At 51.0% G+C, this 21,314-nt stretch overlaps 1 protein-coding gene across 1 annotated transcript in view; it reads left to right on the forward strand.

Annotated features, from left to right (window-relative positions):
* The window catches only part of INPP4A (inositol polyphosphate-4-phosphatase type I A), a 70,410-nt gene extending 51,545 nt beyond the window's left edge, over positions 1-18,865 (forward strand). The window contains exons 23-26 of the mRNA XM_035001732.1: positions 871-968; positions 4,628-4,740; positions 6,803-6,957; positions 16,357-18,865. Of these exons, the coding sequence (XP_034857623.1) occupies positions 871-968; positions 4,628-4,740; positions 6,803-6,957; positions 16,357-16,489 (499 nt within the window). The 3' untranslated portion in view covers positions 16,490-18,865. The remainder of the gene's footprint in view (positions 1-870; positions 969-4,627; positions 4,741-6,802; positions 6,958-16,356) is intronic.
* Positions 18,866-21,314: the final 2,449 nt, after the last annotated feature.

Here is a 21,314-nt window from a genome sequence, read left to right on the forward strand (position 1 = left end):
TGACTGCAGGAGCAGTTTCTGGAAAGGGTTGAGGCAAGGCCACATCACAGAGAGCAGAGAGGCAGGTGGAGGATGATGAGACAGTGGGGATGGGGAAGACTTGGCGAGTGCCAGGTCTTTGCTCATTCATCCGCTTTTGGGACACTGTCCCCTCAGCTCATAAACAGGCCCAGCTCACTGTGTCCTGGGGCAGTCCCCAAGGGAGCAGGTGCCTAGAGGAAAAGCCCTTGCGGGCATCAGGGTGGATGGGACTGTGATGGACCCGCAGGAGAGAGTCCTGCCCGCTGAAGGATGACCTGGGACCATGAAGAGGCTGATGTGCATGGAGGTCACTCAGCAGGGCAGTGGTGGAGCTGGACTGGGCATCCAGGCCTAATGACCACCTTGCATGACCACCTCTGGCATGTCCTGGCTACCTGGGAGGTGTGCACAGGTTGAGCCTGCATGGAGAGACGTGCGCTAGGGCCTCACATACAGCCCAGGAGGAGCAACTAGTCAGGTGTGGTTATCCAGCAGACAGAGTGACTTGCGCTTCAGGTACAGGACTGGGTCCTCACTCCCCAGCCAGAGCCTCAGTGCTGTCCCCTCTTGTAAGCACCTCCGGGATGGGAGGACACAGGGCCTCCCAGCGAGCGTCCATGAGAGGGGTTTGTATGCATGCCGCACAAGGGTCTGGGACAGATAGAGTTCTGGTCATCTTTGAGGCACATCTATAACAAATGTGCATGGTTCCCACTAATGAAATGTATTTAAACAAGTCACTGACAAGGTAGAGATGGCGTCATGCTTGGTAGGAGGAAAGCGGCTTAGAGGTTAGCTGCTGCGCTAACCCTTGAGAGAACTCATGGTGTCCCCGTCTGACCTCCGAAGGTTTGGCGATACATCTTTACAAGAAGTTATCAACGTGGAAAGTTTGGTGCGGTTAAACTCCTACTTTGAGCAGTTTAAGGAGGTTTTGCCTGAGGACTGTAAGTATTTCTTCAGTCACGGTAGGTTTGTTTTTCACCTGTCATCTGCCCTGTATCACTTTGGGTGTTGGAGCCTTCCCTGCCACTCAGGCTGTCTGCTCACCCAGCATCCGGATGCTGCCTCCACACGCACGATTCCCCCTTTGCCCCCCGGTCCCCACCCCCGGCAGCCTGTTCACCTACTCAGACTCTGCCCGGCTTGAGTCCCCCCTGCGGAGAAGCTTCCCCCAGGCTGTGGCCCTTGCTGATTCTTCTCTGGCTGGTTTTCCTGTCCCCTGGATACTGCGGGGCTTTCTCACAAGCTGTCCTGGCCACTGGTGTTCACTGATACCAGTGGTGTATGTTGTGTTCCTGCTGGTAGGACAGGTGGGATCACAGAGGCAGGGCCCCCACTCGGCGCCGCGCTGGAGTGAGCAACCCGTGCGCCTCCCCCTGTGGCGCGTAGAGTAAGATGCTAGGCAGACACTTCGTGCTGGGTGCGGGGGACCTGGGGGCCCTTGTGTGGGTGTCCCCAGAGGCAGGGGTGAGTGACAGCTGCCGTCACTCTGTGCCCCTGGACTCAGGCAGGGGCCCCGGGCTCCCCTGTCTGTGCATGGGGAATTCTCTCCGGATTTCATACTTACTGAACACCTGCCCTGTGTAAAGCACCACAGGACCTAGTGACGAATGAGACTAGACCCTGCTTAGGAATGGGCTCTGCCTCTCTGCTGGCGCTGCCCGGCTGTGAGGGGGCACCCCTGAGCAAAGGAGGCAGACTCGGTCGCTGGGTAACACCAGTGTCCTTTAAGGGCGATTCCCGAGGAGGAAGATGGGAGAAGGCTTCATTCGCATTCCCGGGTCACTGCTGTGCCTGGCGCCGTGCCGCGCTCTGTGCCCGTCCCCACACTGACTGCCCGCGACAACGCGACAACGCAGGCCTCGGTACTGGTTGCATGGAAGGCTTGGCCTGGCTCTGAGGCTTGGCACTCAGACCGGCGGCCAAGGGGTCCTGTAGGAGATGCTGTGTTGCAAGGGACCTTGGGCCAGGCGGGCGAGTTGGTGTCAGTTTAGTTCTCGCAGGGAAGCGGTTTGGGAAAACCTTCAGGGATTTGTCTGGAATCAGCAAAAGAAGTGTGCTCATTGGCTTGGAGGAGGGGTGCAGGCCGCTGTGCACAGTCTCCTCCCTCCGACTTTGACCTGGGGTGTGGTAGGCGGAGAGGAGAGGCACAAGGGGGAGTCGCTGTGCGAGCGGGCTTCCTTGCAGTGGCATGAGCTGGTGCTGGGGAAGAGAGAGCTGTGAGCATGTGGTAGAGAGACAGAGGGCCTGCACTGGCCATGGCCACACGAGCTGGCGGCCTGCGGATGCACAGAGGGGGCAGGGCTGGGGGGTAAGGAGAGCAGCCCAGGCACCAACGGCCTTGTGATATGGGACACGGGCCACAGGTGAGGCCGGGTGGGGCACGCCTGTCGTCACCCTGGTCAGCGACACGGGTGACATGGGGCTGTCTCACGGCTGAGGTCACTGTGTGCCAGAGGAAGGGGCTGAGGACAAGGCTCCAGGGAAAGGCCCCGCGTGGAGGTGGCTTGAGAAGAAAAGGTTCAGCGGACAGGTGGGAGCGAGTCCTTGAAGGCAGGAGAGCAGCAGTGTTACCTGGGTGCTGGGGGGGTGGTGAGGGAGGGAGTCCCTGGGGGCTTCTGAGGCACAGTCAGTGCAGCGAGGGCTGCAGCCAGGGCAAGTAAGTGACAAAATGGCACTGCCTTGATGGGCCACTCTGCCCCAGAGGTCGGCAGAGATGTGAGATGGGCCACGGGGGAAGGAGCTAGAGAAACACGGCAGCAAGATGGAGGAGCAGCTGAGGACTGCACATCGGGGGCTGCTGTGGACAGGGGGACATACAGGGTGCTCACGGCAGGTGGCCCCGGTCTCCCCAGGGAACTGCAGAAGTGCCGGCCCTGACCACACGCTGGAATTCACTGGGGAGCCCAGACAGTCCTGATGCCTGGGCCCCACCCCAGAGTGGTGGGCCTCAGGAGTTCCAGAAACTCCCCAGGTGGTCAGGATTGAAAGCCATAAGTGAGAGGATACCCTGACACTTTAGCTGCAGGTCACCAGTACCCGGGCTCTCGGGAACCCCCAGGTATTGAGGTATCCTCACGTGCTTCAGCAGTGATCATAGTTGAAAGTGACAGATTTATCAAATCCTTGCATGTGCCAGGCTGTCTACACACTTGACACTTGAGGACACCGAGGCAGGAGGGCGAGTCTCCCAAGGAGGGAGCCCAGGCTGGCTGCCACCAGCGCCCGCCTTCCAAGTGCTGCAGGGGTCGGAGACAGTGGAGCACCCAAGCTTGGGCTGGAGGGCCAGGGTCTTCTGCAGGGTTGGGCCCCTGGCCCAGGCATCACAAAGGGGAGCAGGGAGGAGGGATGGAGGCCATGTGGAGGACAGATGAGTGGGCACAGTGAGCCATGTGGTGAGGAAGTGGGAGTTCTGTGCTCAGTGTCTTGGAAGGCAGCCTGTTTCCAGTGATGTGAGACTCCAGGAGATGTATCCTGGTGATGAAGGCTGCAGAAGGGTGCGGCCTACGGGACAAAAGCAGGCCAGGCATGGGCCTCTCCAGGGTGGACCAGTAGCACTGGACCACGACCGGGGAAGCTGGGGGAGCAGCAGCCCATTGCGCCTTCAGCCCTAGGAGACTCGGAGCTCTGTGAGGCCGAGGAAATGGAGTGCAGCCAGTGAATACCCCCTAAGTTTGCTCGGTTCATCAGTGGGCAGGTGTGCACTGACTGGGGCTGCAGGGGAAGCAAGGGAGAAGCTGCAGCCAATCTGGGGAAGTAACGTGCTGTGTCTCCACCAGGAGACAAGCTTGCCTCCTCTGGGCTCCCACAGCCTCCATCACAGACTGAGCCCCTCAATGAGCGGGAGCCCCCTTTCCACGTCTGTTTCTGCCCCAGTCCCCTGATCGGCATGGTGCCGGGCACATACCAGGTGCATGTGATAATTAGCGTAAGAGCCTGGGTACATGAAGGTGAGCTTGTGTGGTGGAGACTGTGCAGCTGGATCCCAGAATTCCATGTGTTTGGTTTTAGTCTGGGGATTCAGGCACCATAGCTATTTTTCTTAGACATGACCTTGAGGCGCTTCTCTTTTTCTCTGATGATCCTGGGGTTTGAAAATCCCAGGTTTCTTAGGTGAGGTGATCAGACAGATCTTCCTGTTCAAGAGGTCCTGGAAGGGCTGGAGACAGTCACAGTGGCAGAGGGAGGCTGTCAGAGATAGTGGGTCACTCCAGGTCCACGGGAGGAGGCCCTACTGCCCACATCCCCCAGGGGTGGCCAAGCCTACTCAGTGGTCAGTACTCATCGCCCTAAGCATCCTCCTCCCTGCGGAGGCTCTGAAGACCAGATGGATCTTCCTAACTCCCTCCTGCCCTCGGTGACCCCGTGACTGTGCTCCAGCCCCTTGGAAGAGCTGAAAGAAGATGAGCGTTTGCCCTTGGCAGGTGGGACTGAAGTGGCCGTGAAAGTGATTTAAGTGCTCCCCGTGTTGGAAGCCAGGGCCAGTCCCTAAGCACACCCCCCTTTCTTGCATAAGTCACCCTAAGCTTCCAGCTTGGCCAGGCTCCATGGGCCATGGGCCTGGGTGCCCCACCAGCTCTCACGGACTCCCCCTGTCTTGCAGGCCTACCTCGATCTCGGAGCCAGACGTGCCTGCCGGAGCTGCTGCGTTTTCTGGGCCAGAATGTACACGCCAGGAAGAATAAGAACGTCGACATTCTCTGGCAAGCCGCTGAGGTAGTACCTTCGTTATACTGAGGAAAAGAATGATAGTGTTGCACTGGCTGCCAGTAGTAATAATTATGATAGTAAATCAGAATCTCAGCCAGGAGTGGAGAGAGCAAGTTTCTCCATATGGACACAAAAAGAAAGTCACTGGATACATCCAGAACTCTGGAGGATACTGAGAGGTGCCTGTGAGTTCATTACTTTAGGGCTGCCTGAATTCCAGTAAGCTTGACACAGACTCTGTCCCCTGGGGCATTTCATAAGCAGGCTGATGACAGTTGTCACCTCCAGAAGCCTGGGCAATCGATACCAGCTACAACGCACTGCCTACTGCATCTTTTAATAGCTTCAGAGGTAGACCGTGGTGATCTTTGCAGTCTCTTTACATAGTAGTTTTTGTACATTGCAGTTCAGATCTCCTCTTTTCCCAAGTACTTCCAGTATTTTCTCATAAATGTTCTTGTGGAGTTGTGTAGCTAGCCCTTCACTCACCCCTGTCGAGGGTGACCACAGGCGGCTGTGGGAGCCCTCCGCGGCAGCACCATGACTTGTCCAGCATGGGGACTAGCACAGGTAGACTCAGGAGCACGAGTGATCCCCAGATGGCATTCCAGCTCCCGGCCCGGCCTGAGCACTGGGGAGGGATGGACGTCCGGCCCCTGCCCCTGGGGAAGGAGTACACACTCACAGCTGGTTACCCCCGGTTCACAGAGCCCAAGTAGCCATTAGAAGGGCTGTCTCCCCTTTCCCCCTCATGGCTTTCCCGAGCTACTTATTCTAGAGCTTTCCTGTTCTCCTCCTCAGGAAAGTGTTCCTCTCCACCCCGGGTCTCTTCCCTGCAGCAGACGGTCAGCTGGTCATGCTGCTTGTCCGCTGTTGGGAGACCCTGTGTTTGAGAGCCTGTCTTCATGGAGCCCTGTCTTTGAATGTCCCCCCCCTTGTGCCTCTGTTAATGCCTGTGGTCTACCGGGTACAGGCCCTTATCTGAAGCTCCTGTGGGTAGGTGTTTGGGGATTCACAGGTTTCTATATTTTAGAAAGGGGATTTGGTATACAGTTGGTGCACATATGTGTAATACAGTGCACATCACCTGTGTTTGATGTGGTACATACATATGATTGAACATACCCAGGGGAGTCTGGGGCAGCGCTCTGGAACCAAACTCACTAATATAGCCTTATTAAAAGGTATGAATGTTTATACAAAATGGGATAAATGAAGATTATAGTCTCATATCAGCTCAGATCTGGTCAGACTGCCAAATGAAGTTGCCGTAAACGTAAAAGAAAAAATCCTTTGTTTTAGGGCTTTCTGCTCTTGGGGACTGTGTACCTAGAATTGTATCTAGTGGTACAAAGGAAATGCCCCCAAATGTCCTTCCTGTGGGGAGAGAAGGTGCCCTGGGGTGGACGTTTCTCAGCCCAGAGGCTGCCCCACTGTGAGCTCCCCACTTGTGAAGGGCAGAGTGCACTGACCCCTGAGCCCTGCCCAGCCCTGAGGGAGGTGGAGGACGGTGCAGGGCCCGCGGGGCCTGGTGCTCAGGAGGTGGCAAAGGGGGAAGCTCCTCTGAGCCATTCCCATCTGTGCAGGTGAGGAACAGAGTAGAGACAGTGGGTCTGTGCTATGCCTTCCAGAAAGACCTGGAGACTTGGCCAGGGGCGGGACATCCCGGGAGCCGCTCTGACCTCCTGAGCTGAACTTTGCTGCTCTCCTCTGCCCAGGGCCCGCAGCACGGTCTGAACGTGAGGAGATGGCCTGGGCACAGTTTGGAAGGGGGCAGCTGGTACGGTCAGTGCACGGACGGTGATGCCCCAGACAAGAAGGGGGCGCCTAGGCCTGGAAGGAACGGCCCAGGAAGGGGGGGGAACACGAGGGATGGGGACAAAGTCACATGGGGACAAAGGCAGTCCCACGGGCAGTGACGTCGTTTCTGCTGCTGGCTCTGGCCGGACGTGGAGTCGGGGAGCAGAAGTGGCCCTGGGAGTCGGCATTGCCACATGCCGCCACTGACCATCCGGAACCGGGGTCCTGTGGCGTCTCCCTGTCAGCACAGCCTGTGTTCCTGTTGCAGATCTGCCGCCGCCTTAACGGGGTCCGGTTCACCAGCTGCAAGAGCGCCAAGGACCGCACGGCCATGTCGGTGACGCTGGAGCAGTGCCTGATCCTGCAGCACGAGCACGGCATGGCCCCGCAGGTGTTCACCCAGGCGCTGGAGTGCATGCGCAGGTGAGTCCCGCTGTCCAGGCCGCCCGCCCGCCTACCCTGGGCTCCGTGTAAACTGCAGATGAGCCGGTCCCGCCGGGGCGCCCCCGGCCCAGGTCCCCTTGACCCCCGCCAGCATATGCTCTGGTTTGACTTTGGAAAATTCACTGACATCTGCCAAGTCAAACTGTCGGTGGTCTCAAATTGAGACCGTGTTCCTTTTTAAGTCAGAGGGACAAGAGAGCTAGGCAGTCTCTGTGAGCGGGACTGCTCTGAAATCGGGTGCCCTCGGGGCAAGCTGAGGAGTCAGGACGTTGCCCAGGGAAGTCCAGTGCGGCCGCGTGCGAGTCAGGCACGTGGCTGGCCCTCAGCCCCCGCCTTGCTGCGGGTGGGAACGAGGGCCAGAGCTTCCTCAGCAGGCACCTGCTGTTTCCACCATGCGTATTAGCTCCTTTCAAACTTGAGTGAAGAAAACGCGTCTGCAGGTTGCACTGGTTTGCTCTGCTTCTTCTCTAGCCATCGACACAGTTTGCTTTTCTTAGCAAAGTGTCAAATGAGTGTCTTATGGTAACGGCAGCAGCCCCCCACCTGTCTGTGTGCCGTGGCGACCTCACCCTAATGATGTTCTGGTTCTGAGGCAGCAGGCGTGTTTGCAGAATGAAACCCGGGACTAAAAACTGTCTACTGTTGATCGATGCCTTGTTCCAAGCACTGCTGGGGAGCACCTTACCTCACATACCAAAAGAAAGGATAAGAAACCTGGTTTTCCCGTCTCCTTCAATGTAGCCACCAATGCTGTCAAAGTCTCGTTTCCAACGGTCACTCCTACTGAATGTTCTGTATTGTTTGTCCTCTCACCAAATTCTTTAAAGCGTTCAATTCTCTTATCCTTTCTGTATGTTTCTGCCGTTTGACCTTCTCATAATAACCCACAAAAGCGATGCCTGAGCTCCTGCCTCTTGATAACAGCATTTTGTAGGAATGGAAGTGTGTTGTCCCTGTTTTGTCTTTTCCACATTCATCCAAACCCCCCTCCGTGACCTCGGGCCTTCTATTTATGCACGTACGGAAAGTTCACCACCCTCCCTGGGCTGAGCCTCAGGGAAGCCATGGAGACTCTCGAGACCCCTGCCCAGGCACCCTTAGTCAAGCCTGTCCTCACGGTCTGTCCTTCAGGCTCGGTGTTCCTGATGCCATGAGGGTGGCAGGGCCTGGGCTTCCGGCCACACACGTCTGCACCCTGTGAGCTGCGAGGTGCTGGGAGGGACCACCTTGGTGAGATGCAGGCCTCCGCTAGAGAAGAAACACGAGAAATGGGGGGGGGGGGGGGGGGGGGGGGGGGGGGGGGGGGCGGGGATTCCTGTGGTTGTCGGAGCAAAGGTTAGGATCAGGTCCATTCAGTAGACCAGGCCTTGAGTCAGGTGTACAGTTGTTGTGTAGACAGCTATCCAGTCCTGGCTTCTGGAACAAATTCGATGAGAACAACAATTCATTCTGACTGCATCTGAGCACAGAGGTCTCGGGAGACCAGGGAGAATGGGGCTCCTTAGAAAGACGCAGGGGTGGCCGCATCTGCTGGCCTGTGGCCCGCCTTGGGGCTGTGGGCAGTACCCACACGTGCACAGATCAACTGCTATGGCTTTCAGCACACACCACTTGATCACCTAAGAAAGTGATATTCCTTGTAGCAAAATTTAAAAATACGGATAAGCCCTTTCACCAGCTGTTCTCACACCCCCACCTCCGAATCCTCCGTATTCCTACTGTTGACAAGCAGCCGTGCTCATGTTTGGTGCCTACTCTTGCAGATGTAGACACGTACATACAAGCACTCAGGCGTGAGTGTGGTTAATACACACACTGGGTCGCCAGTCTCTGGTTAATGCACAAAACACACACGTGTGCAAGCAAATGCAGCTCTGTGAGCAGTTACGCCTGGTGCTTTAGCCTACTTTTTTCTTTTTTTTTTTTTTTTAAGATTTTATTTATTTATTCATGAGAGACAGAGAGACAGAGGTAGAGGGAGAAGCAGGCTCCCCGCGGAGTGGGGAGCCCGATGCGGGCCTCGATCCCAGGACGCTGGGATCATGACCTGAGCCGAAGGCAGACGCTTAACCGACTGAGCCACCCAGGCGTCCCTAGCCTACTTTTTTCATTTAACAGTCTTGTGAGCATTTTTTCGGGTTACAATTTTGAGCACACCATAATGATCCAGTTTGCTGCCATTGAATATCTAAGCCGAACGTGGTTTTCAACACCTCAAACCAGGGGGCAGTGAATCCCCTTATGTATGCTCCTGGCCACATCTGCCGCACTGATCCCTTAGGTTAAAAATAGACACCTCCCTAAGGTTTCTAATACAAATCGTCACACTCTCACCCCCTGTCCCGAGCGCCTGCTCTGTCCACCCTCCGGGTGCTGTCACGCCTGTCACTCGTCGGAGCGCTTCCGAGTCTGTAAAGTCAGTCTTGCTTTCCTGTGACACAGGTGAGGACCCCGAGGTCCTGAGTAGGGAAGGACCTTCCTCCCTGGGCCTCCCTCTGCCTCTCTAAACCTCCCCCCTCCACCTCCAATTATGGAAGTCTTTTTAAAGTGTCCTATTTAGGTTTTTCTGAATTTTCTAAAATCTCTGCAGTAAACACGTAATCTTACTTACTAATCATGTCAGATATTATTACACAAGAACCAAGCTGGATCATGGCCCCCCTGCACCCACCCCCAGGGACCCAGTAGCTCCAGCAGCCGGGGCTCTGTGCTCTCCACCGCCTGTCTGCCTGGCCGCGTCGCAGCCCAGGCCGTTACCGAGTGTGGTTGTTTTAAGGTGATTTTCTGGATTCTCCCCTGTGGGGAACACATGCCTCTGTCCATAGACAGCAAGCCCGAGGTGGCTGGGTCACTAGCCAGGATTTCTGGCTGTAGCGTGGCCAGGACCTGTGGCTCAGCCGGGAGCCCTAAGGAGGCAGCAGAAAATACTGCGCCATGCCTTGAGTGGAGGAATGCATTTTGGTTCTTTTGCTTTCTCGCTTGCATCTTACCAGATGGAAGAGTAGAGCATGCAGGCAAGGGTGCAGGGCGGAGAGAGGGGGTTGGGTAAGGGGGCAAAGCTGACACTCGGGCTGTGTTTCTCCCGGAGGCCCAGGATGAGCAGTGGCCAGTGATGTGCTAGCAAATGTTTAACAACCAGCTCCCCGCCTCCACCACCACCAAAAAAAGCCCTGATCTATAGTGTTGGCCAGTTTCTGTAGCATAAATACTCCCACTGGGGCTTATTTCCAGCTACCGGTGTGACATCACGGAACACGGAGTTGCGAAGAGTGGTGTACGCTCAGCTCCTGCAAGCCTTTGGGGCCAGTGCCAGCTCACTGCCCATGGTGCCTCTCTGTCCCTGATCCAGAGGCTGAAACACAGAGTGGGCCTTCCTAAGTAGCCACAGTGACAACCCCCCCACCCCGCCCCCAGAGACTGCCCTGGCTGGGAATGTGTCCCCAGTGTAAACGGCACATCCCGGCAGGGCCACTCCAGGGCTTCCAAGTTCCTCCGGGAAAGCCCAGGAGAACTCTGCTTGAGCAAGGACCCCATGCTACTCACCTCTGGGTGGATCCTCAGAGGCCGCGTGTCGTGTCCCAGCATCTCTGCTTCTGTGTCACTGTTGCCACTTTGGTGGACGTCCGTGGAGGATGTGGCTCCAGAGCCATGGCACTTCGGTATGTTTTTTTTCTGGGTCACCAAAGGGGAAAACCCCCAAATTACCGGTGTGAGCTTGGTTGGATTCCGTGGTTGGGGATCACCCTGCAGAACAGTAACTTGAACGTTCGGGGCCACGAGCAGCTCATGCTGTGCCACTGCTCAGCCTGACAGCGAGGGTGAGTCTGGGGAGGGCTCTGCCTCTGACTGAGACTTGAGGTAAACGGTCGTTGTTTGAATGGTTCATCAAGAGGCAGCTTTGGCAAAGTCGGTCGCCCTGCCGCCCGCTCAGGCATCTGTGAGAAGGTCAAACCACCCCCCCCCCCCCCCAATGGTTCTTCATGTTCAGCTTGCTTCTTGAAACCCATGTCTTGGCAGCATGTGGGAGCATGGCGGGGCAGCATGGAGTTGTGCTTGGCCAGCCGAGAGAGCGCGAACATGGAAAACCATTTAGTCAACCTACATGTGTTTGTTTTCGGTAGACGACAGTATTTTTTTCTTATTTTCACTTCTCTTTCTCTCCTTTCTTCTTGTGACTGTGCTGGTTTTGATTTGGTATCCCTTCCACACCCTTTTCTGCACATCATCTTTTCTTTCTGTTGTGGCTCCATCCCATTTTTTGGTTTGTTTTAAATCTTACCGTTTGGTTCTCCTCTTTTTTCCATACTTTTGTTACATCCATTGCATGTGTCTCTTTTTTTTTTTTTTCCTTTATTTCCTTTGCCTTTTTCTTTTCCTTTCTCCCAAACTTTTTCCTTTTCACAGCATTGGAACACGGGAGGTAGTCACCCAGAAGAACTTGAGCGGCCTGGTGCCCATCCGAGACTTAAGACTAGATCCCAGCCTCCTCTGTTCCATCCCTTTGTTAGCCCTGAGCCCCAATTTACTGATTGTGTGGCTCTTCCTGAGCATAGCATACCTGGTGACCAAATTGCGTTGCAAATGAGTACCATTGCGAAAAATCAGTACTAAGTCACAAGAAAAACAAAAGTGCCAGAATATGTCCAGCCACCTGTGTACCTAACTGGACAGAAGGAATGTGTCAGAGCGTGGTCTGCCAAGAAATATTTCATGCCTTACAGTTTGACGTTCTGTTGTTCTGAACTGTAAATACCTGCCAAATTATTTCACCGAGAGGACTCGTGCGTTTAAATTCCATCGAGTTTTCAGTGCTTGTAACACGTTCTTACAGTGCCCTGTTACTGCATTGTTTAGCTGGCCTGGAGTTGTACCAAATCTCTCACCTTCTGATGTAAAACTATTTATTACCTGTATATCTCCTGTGCCCTGTTTCCGAGAGAAGGGGATTCTGTCTGAAGAGAATTTGTATATTTGATACTGTTCTTTCATGGACTGCTAACCTTTCCTTTCCTTTTGAAGAGAAACGAAAAGGATAGATAGATGCTTTATAACCGGCTCATCTAGATCAACCTATTTAATAGGACATGTACTTTTTGCTTTCATTTCAAAGCGTAGTCCCTGAACTCACAGTAGCAAACACTTTGCAGAATCATAACATTCCTCGCTTGTGTTTATGATTTCCAGTTTGAGACGACACAAAGCTGTGACCGCAGTTGCGCATTGTACCAAGTCAGGCACATTAAAATAACATACTGCATGTGACTTATGATTTACTCTTTGAAATCTTTAAGGATCACTAAACTGGTTACAGGAATTAGTGCATATAGGAACAAAAGGCTCATTTGGGAATTTATTTTTCACGAAGCAGTATTTTTCGTTTTAAAAAATCAAATGTGGTTAATAATGATAATTTTGAAGAAAAAAAAAAAATCCCCAAACAGAGGCCTAACCTTTGGGCACTTGTGGCAGATGGAACTGTGAGAGAGAAAGCGTTGCTTGGGTCTGCGCTCTTAGCACTCTTCATGTAACATGGAAATGCCCAGAAAGCAAGGTTGTTCATAACCTTAACTTTCACATTTGGCAGAAGAGTAATTGAACGTCTGTAAAGGTAACAGAATAAATTAGGGGGAAATTTCCATGGATTCTGTATAAGAAATTCTCAGTGGCTTCTCTGTTTTCCAGCCCAAACCATGCTGTACTTCTGTTTTTGACTGCCAGCTAGTTCCCCATACACTGGATTTTATGAAAGTGGATTTCTTTTTACCAGTCTAGAAAAATCAGAGTGAATTTAGAGAAGCTGTCTTTACCAGAAACTTTACTCCCATGCATACACACAGACCCAGTCCACCACAAAATCTGCCCCCTCGCTTCCCTCCCCCAAGATGTCCAGAACTTACTCTGGGACTTCTCTGGTTTGGCATCAGTTCTGAGTCCGCGTTCTAGGAATGGTAGAAGCGGTTAGCAACGAATAACAAATGCCAGACTTAGGCTTTAAATCCTAAGACTGTCCTTCTCACACCCCTGGGAGGCTCTTCTTTCCTAGACCCTCTGAGCACTGCAGGAGCCTTAGGGCAGGGTTCCTACCTGTAGTTCGGGAAGCCAGTCTTCTCACGAGTGCCATATGGCCACTCTGTCTTTTCTGGAACAACTATGGTGGCCGTACTGGGGCATAGCTCCTGACACTCTTCAGTAGGGAGTCTCACCGGGTGCCAAGTGACAGGTGGTGTTAAGTTGTAGCAACACAACACTAGTCACTGTCTGATCCGTGATTCTTTGAGAGGTATGTTCACCTCCTGCCTCCTTCAGATTGAGGTGCATGCATCAGCGCTCCAAGATTTGAAAGAGAGAAAGTAGAGTCCACAGGCCCTTCCAGCTCCCATTCCACAGCTTCCCAGTCCCTGCCCTGGTTCAAGTGCTCCTGATGCCCCACGGGGGTGACACATGCCTGTGCCCACCCCCAGGCCTGGCCGAGACTGTGCACCCATGAGGGAGGCCCTTCTGACTACCGATAGCGCCCCCTCCGCTCCCCGGGCCTGTGGGTGTTCCTGTGCTACTCCCCAGAGACTCCTCCCAGGATGCACCGCCCCCCCCCCCCCCCCCCCCCCCCCCCCCCCAGCAAAGGGAGGCCGTGGCCAGCTAGAGAGGCCCCTCTGAGCCTGCTCCTCACTGCCAGGATGCCAGCCAGGCCTTCCTGCCCTGTGGAGGTTGGAAAGGAGAGAAGATAAGGTTGTTTTTCTCTTCAGGGGCTGAGCCAAAAGGCCGTACATTCTAGCTGTCTCCGGTCATGAGGGCTAGCGCAAGAAAGAAGGCCAGGAGATCGGCCTAGGCTCTGAATTGTTGTTGCCGTCTTTCTTCAGAACATCTGAGGAAAGAGACTCATTGTGCTCGCCCTTTGTGCTCAGTTTTACCAACACTAAGGCTTTCTACTTAGGAAATCAGACTAAATATATACCTGAAAATCTTTTCTGCTTTAGTGAGAAATAGACTGGATGAAACAAACATGGGAAGATGATTCACAAGAGGGGAGTCTGGTATTGGGTGATGGTTTTCAGGCTGCTTCTGAGGTGGCGCTAGCACCCGGAGGGACATTGTCAGTGGCCACCAACCCTAGATACTCAGTATCACTAGACCCCAGTGCGTCCAGACGAGTTCCGAAGGGGAAGATCCACAGCAGAAAGGGAGAACCAGAGGAGTCCCCCAAATTAGTTGTCATCTGGGTTTCCATTCTAAATTCTCATTCAAAAAATGGATGTCCTTGAAAAGAAAGCATTTATCTACAGAATAAAAAATAATGGTGGAGCTTTGAAGTAGTTAAATCCCTCTTTCTAACATCTATCCAAGACCTTTTTCAATGTGTGCTATCGGCACCTAAGAACTCTGCAGCCGATGAGCTGGATGAAAGTGTTCTACCTTAGGGACGGAAGCCTGGCCCCTGAGGCAGGAAAGTCCAGTTAGCACGGACACCCTCTCCCCTCCGCAGACTTCAGTCTCATGCACTGACACCGAGCTTGTGCAAGCAAGTCACGACAGGGTCGGTGTGCCATCAGCCTCAGTAGTCAGGTTTTGTAAATTCACAACATTTGAGGGAAAGTAGATACGATTTGCTTTAAAAATTAAAATTGCATTGAAAGGGTAATTATGATTACAATTCCGTGTATCGCATATTCAGCCAGTTAAACCAGTAAGTAGTTTCTTTAATATCTGTAAATAAAAGATAATGCCGAAGTTGACAAATTCTTCTTCTTTGCTCCTCAAAGCAGTTTGGCATTTACTACTGATAGGTGGTCCTTGAAAAGTGTGTCCATTTCTATATAAATAGAGAAGCCATATCTGAAATAGTTTGATAACGTGAGAGCTTCCAAAGATTAAATAAGACTAGGAACCTATAGCTTCTGCTTTAAATGGAATTATATTTTTATCTGATTACTGGATGTTAAACAAACATGATCGTTCTTTACTCTAGGGGCTCCCTGCTCATATGGCCTAGGCGCATTCAGTTCAGATGACACACGTCTCGCTGAGGGTTTGAGGCTCTGGTGACAAGAAAGCATAGCTGAGTTACTAAAGTACTTAATAACAAGCAGGTGGATACTTTTCTAAAATACCTGAGCTTATCTTTTGAATAAAATTACTCTTACCAAAAATATTTTACATGTTCTTGATAACGAGACTGTCATTTTCACTTTAAAAGGCTTAAGCAATTGCCACTGATATTTTTTTAAGATGCATGACATAATGGTCTTCATACGATTTGAAATATTTTTTTTAAATCACTATTTCTTGGTAACTCCAGATTTTACATCTCATAATGGGGATTTTTGTACTAAATTTGATAACTAGTCGATTTAATTGCTAGTCTAAGAATAATATAAAAATGTAAACTTCTACTGTGCTTATAGGAAGTCATTTATATTTAGAACCGCTTTTGCCTGTTTATTTGATGTCTACAGCAGAACATTTCCCAGAGAACTCCCCTGATGCTCTCACTTGGGAATGTGAAGCCTGCCTGATGGCTCATCCTCCTGTTCAGCATTTGCTGTGCCCCCTGGGTTGCCATGACAACCCTCCATCTAATACAGTTGGGGGTGACGCTGGGAGCGGGTTCTCTAGGGAAGGGCACTTGTGGGCTCTCCCTGGCTTCGTGGTATGCGTATCTGTATCTCCTACAGTGAGAGGTGACCACAATGAGGACAGCCCACATGGAGAAGGCGGCCATGGGGAGATCTCAGTGGGATCACTCCTTCATGACACTCCTAGCCCTGAGAGCTGTTGCAGACCCAGCGTGCCATTGCATGGGCTCCCTGATAGCTTATTTGCACCCAGGACAGCTGTCTCCTCGTGGGGATGGCATGTTAGAGCAGCCTTCTCAGCCAGATGGCTTTGCTACATACCGAGTTCTGCAAGGAACATGAGCATTTTGAGTTTGAAGTGATTAATAGCCAATCCTAACACAGAAAAATGCAGCTCTTGGAAAGCTTTGGTAAGAGTAGCACCATTTCTTGTTCCATTTAATTTGCGAGGTAACAGAACGTTTGAACCGCTAGTTATGATCGAGTCCTCCAATTACTTGACACAACACACGTGAAAACCATTCACTGAAAAACAGAAGTTTGCTTCTACTTAGATACAGCGCTGCCTCTGGAAATGCCAGACTCGCAGTCCCATCCAGCATGTGTCCATGTCTGTGCTTCTTAGTTGCCTTCCTCGTTCAGAAGCCCGCCATCTTGCGTGCATATTGTTGTAAATGAGTCCGGCACCCATTTGAATTAACTTTTTTTTTAATGCTATGAAAATAATCAATTCATTTCATCTTAGTTTAAGTCTTTTCTTTTTTCCTTTTTTACTGCTGTCATTTCTTGTGCTTGTTTTTTTCCCCAGTGAGGGTTGTCGAAGAGAAAATACAATGAAGAATGTTGGAAGTCGCAAATATGCATTTAATTCCCTGCAGCTGAAGGCTTTCCCCAAGCATTACAGGCCTCCCGAAGGGACTTACGGAAAAGTTGAAACATGAACACATGGTTCCTCTAATTAGCTGTTACATACTAAATGTGGGTACCCTGTAGTGTCATATTTGAATTCTTCAAGAAGACCTGAAGGATTGGTTTTTATTTTTGTGTTTTTTAAAAAAAAATTCACTAAAAAGTCTATGGAGCATGTTTTCCACTGGAATCAGTAGGAGGTAATGTTTGGCTCAATAGTGTGGATCATAGCGACTGCCCATTTAAATAGCCTCAGCCATAACCACACAGATATCATCGATAGTTACCTGTATGAATCAAGCTAGATATGTCTGAAATGCTAAAAGACTTTTTAAAATGCCCACTTAGGCAGCTGCACACCTAATGTATTTTTCTACTGAGTAACTCAAAATTGAGCATTGAATTACAGTCTACTTTTAAAAACTCTGAATGTAAAACAGTAAATAATATATTGAATTATTGGATCCTGGGCAGACCAGTAGATGTTAAATGTTAACTCAAGTTTTGGGGGAAGAAGGTAGCTGTAGCTCGTGTAGTGACAGCAAGTGGTTCCGACGAACTGTCCTACCTGTGACAGCACAGGGGAAACCAGAAGGTGAAGTAAAGGTTGCTAAGTCAGCCTGAGATAAGACTTCACTGGAAGGTGGTACCTGCGCAGCGGCCCACACAGTGGGGTCCCCCTCTGCCCCCGATGCGTCGTAGAACAGGGTGTGTGCTGGAGAATGTGAAGCCAGCAGTCCCGTGCTCTGCAGCTCTGGCTGGTCCTGCCCCTGGGGCACGCCTCCCCTCCTCCCCCGGGTGTTGAGTTCTGTCACTCCAGGACCCCCACGCCTGAGGTGTCTGCTGCCTCTCAGACAACTGGGGCGGGGGGTTATGCGTGTAGGTGCTGGAAGCCTATTTTCAGAACATATGTGCTTTTGTGGGTTTCCCAATTTATCGTCTTCTAGAAGATGGTGCAATCATGTTGGATTGTCTGATGAAAGTTTCTCTTAGGTTTGCAGCACTTGTTACTGTCCTCTTCGCATTCTGTTATGTAAGATGACTATTGAGAAAGTTGAATTTATCTCCTACAGTGAGAGTTTGAAAGGGATTACTAGGCCATAAAACTTAGGAATTTCATAGAAAATTATGTCCAGTCATCTATTATAAGATGATAAGTCTTATCTGCACATAGCAGAGATTTTTCTTAGTTTATACGTTTATCAGTTGTGTTTGTCATGATTATTATGTTTACATGTTATTTAAAAGGCTGTAAAAGAAATCTATGTGGCACATATCCATGATGCTGATCCTAATGACTTGTGAACCCGCAGGAAATTTCCTCGGTCTAAAATTTGAGGTGTTATTCGTGGGCTCCTTTAGACATGCCGCTTGGAAATGTGTAACATCCTCGGGCTGCTGAGGCACAGGCAAGGCCACCCACTGGCAGGGACCCAGAGGGGTAGGCGCGCGGGTGAGGGTGGAACTGGGTGGAAGGCCTTCCAGAGCCTTCCTGCGCAGCCAGAGCCTGCTTGTGTGGGTGCCCGTTGGTCAGGTGTGAGCGGATGCGGAGGACGCACCAGGGAGCGATGGCGGCCGCTCATGCCTGGCCCACAGCTGGCTCTCTGTGGAGGGTGCAGGCAGAGACAGAGGCGGCGGCAGCTGGCGTCACATTCTCCTGCTGTATCGGTCCCTGTTCAAAGACAGTTTGCAGGATGGCTGATTTTCTCACCCCTCCCCCGTTTCATTTAAGTTGTAATTTCTCTAGTGTCTACCTAGTTCCATCTTTTCTCGTTTTAACATCACTACCTTTAAAGAATTCCCTTATCTTTTTAAATTAAATGTTACCCATATTGTTTCCAGAATTTTCTTTTTTTTTTTTTGTCTGAAGAGCATTAAGTACCCGCATTTATCAAAAGGGAATATAGCAAACGTTGAGTCATCTGTTAGCAGTTTTGCATGTGGCACCTTTATGTGAATTATTTCTCCCACTTTGGCTTCCTGTTAAGGATCACCGTGAAAACTCTAAGACTTGGCTAATGGTGCAGAAACCGTTGAGGTTTCAGTATTCCCTGCGAGCACTACTCCCGGCTGCCGCGGGAGAGCGTGGGGCCGCCTTGCGCCGGCGTCACGCCCGCCCCCGCCACTCCCGCGGCGCCACGCCGTCCCCACGCTCGCCGTCCCCACGCTCGCCGTCCCCACGCTCGCGGCGCCAGGGCACGCCCCCCGTCATGGCGGGCCGGGGCTCCTCAGGGGAGCCGGGAGCTCTGAGTCTTCAGCTGCACGGGGAAAGCCGTTTTCCAGGTTACCGTAAAACAGATTCCGTCCAGTGTTCCTGAGAAGGCCCCTCATTTGGGAAGAAACGTTGAGACCTACTGAAAACGTGGGATGTGACGTGGATTCTAAGCACCTGCAGCACAGTTGCCTTTGGTTTCCTTGAAAAATGTACAAATGTTGTATAATACGGTTTTGTCCCTCCGCAGTTGTATTTGCCAAGCTTAGTGAATTAAAGTACTTTTATTTATTTGTTTTGGGTGGGCTGTATTAATATATATAAACATACAGTTACTGTTTTATATATTCTTAGCTCATTCAAAGCCATGTATGCTGTAAATGTGCTAGTCTTTAGAATGACAAACAATAAATAACTGACAAGAACGTTAAACTGGGTGTTGCCTGATTGATTCCGTTACGGTTACGAGGACTAGTTTATGGCTGCATCTGGCCGGGCCACCGTTAATAGGCATTGCATCGAGCACGCGGGTGTTTGTGAGCCTGAGACCACGACGCACTTCTGTTTTATAACCTTGTTTTCTCTTAATTTGAAGCAGAGGGGCAATAGGGGGTGGGATTAAGAGCAGGGACTTCAACTTCAGACAGACCTAGCTCCCAGTCCTGTTCTGCCTGCCACTCACTGGCTGATGACCCTGAACGTGTTGCTTGCCCTCCCTGAGCCTCCGTTTTCTCGTGTGTGAAGCATGGACGCAATAATCGTACATTCTTTGTAAGGCGGCTGTGAGGTGCCTTGGCATTAAGTGTTCATAAGTGTTAGCTGTTGTTCCCTTCCCACGTCCATAAATACGTATCACGTCTTCTCTGTGGGTTGCCTGGTTATCTGTTGTGTGATTTGCTAAAATGTAGTTCCATTAATGGTTTGATTGTACATTATAACCAGGACTGCATCTTGTACCTTTGCACCTTTTTCTCTGCACATGTGCCCAATGGTTGCCCTCAGATGAATTCCTGGCAGCAGACATTTACAATTAAAAGATAATTTAAAATTTTAAACATTTTAGAATTTTTATTATTACCAATGTGCTCCCAGAAAATTAAGCTACCACCTATTAGCAGGTGCCTTTTTCCCTTCATTCTCAATTTCCGTTTCTTTGATGACTGTGTAAATGGAACATCTTTTATACTTTTACTGATATTTCTACTTTTGTGACTTCATTGGAGTGTTGGTCTTTTCACATGAACTGTTTCTAATATATAATATGTTAACTCATCTGTCATAAGTCGCAGTTCTTAAAAACCTACTGGTCAGTTGTCTTTGGTTTTGTTTATAGTAGAGAGTAGAGAGAAGTTTTAAAGTTTTTATGTAATTAAATATGCTTGTCTTTTTCTTTTTGGTGCTTGTTCTGAAATCAAGTCCTGGCTCACCACTGAAGGTGACAGGGCACCCCGTCCCTTGTCCGTGAAATGAATGTGGTGCTGTGCACTCAATGAGGGACCGCACTAGCCTGTGCCGCCCTGGGTAGAAAGCCCCCTCCCCATTGCTAAGATCTGGCAAATGGGAAATAGCTTCGTCTTATTTTTATTACAGCTGTCACTCCCCAAGCTATGACAGATTCCTGAGAGCATAGGATCAGAATATCCACATTTCACATTCCGCCATGGACCCCTTTTATGCCTCAGTGCTATCTTTGTGATGATCCTTCCTGCACCAGGCTCCTGGTGGGCCTTTTCGGCCAGTCCATGCAGGTCTGAATTCAAATACAGACCTCTTTGGTATTTTCACTCTCTGTTGTATCATTTAATGACAAAAAAAGCTGGGACAAGTTAAAGATAGGAAACTTGCTTGTGATTCCACACCTAGGAAGACGATGTCCGTATCACAGAGATGAATTTAGAAAGACAGCACTTCACTATATCTTCGCCCTTGCCGCTCACCCCTCCCTTGGCTTCCGTGGCCTCAGTCTGTCTCCTGGTTGTCCTGCCCCCCGACCATCCCTCCTCTCCCTGATTTGCTTGTTGTCCTCCACCCACCACTAACATTGTGGTGTTCCCCAGGGTTCTGTCCGTAACTTTCCTCTGTCTCATTTCAAATGCTCTTCCTGAGAAGTCTTAATCATCCCTATGGAATAAATTGCCACTTATTTGCTAATGACTCCCAAGTTTCTAGGTCCACCCGAGACTCTGTGTGGGCCCATATCTATCTGCACATCTGGCCACCTCCCAGTCATTCTACTTGAGTGTCTACTTTGGGGTCTCACAGCATAGAGACAACAAAGTCATGCTTTCTCTCCAAGCTGGCTGACCTATCCCCTGATGACACCACCTTCCACCCAGTGGTCATCTTCTCCGTTCCGCTCCACATCCCATGAGCTACTAAGATCTGCATCTCTTCATTACCCCTTCAACCTATCCCATAATTCCACCTCCACACTCACAGCCCTGGTCCACGTCCTGTCTCCCTGATCTGGACCAGCACCTCTCAGCCTTCTCATTGCTCCTTCAAGGCCCATCTCAGGCCTGCCCTCCTCTATGGTGATTTCTCTCCACAGAATGAGTTGGTCCCTTAAAAAAAAGTTTTTTTCCTGGTTCCATTGTGAATGTAACTATTACATTGTATATCTCCTTCTCGTCATGTGACTTTTT

Source organism: Mirounga leonina, unplaced genomic scaffold, assembly GCF_011800145.1.
Source record: "Mirounga leonina isolate KUSES-001 unplaced genomic scaffold, KU_Mleo_1.0 Mir_125, whole genome shotgun sequence".
Lineage (NCBI taxonomy): Eukaryota > Metazoa > Chordata > Mammalia > Carnivora > Phocidae > Mirounga > Mirounga leonina.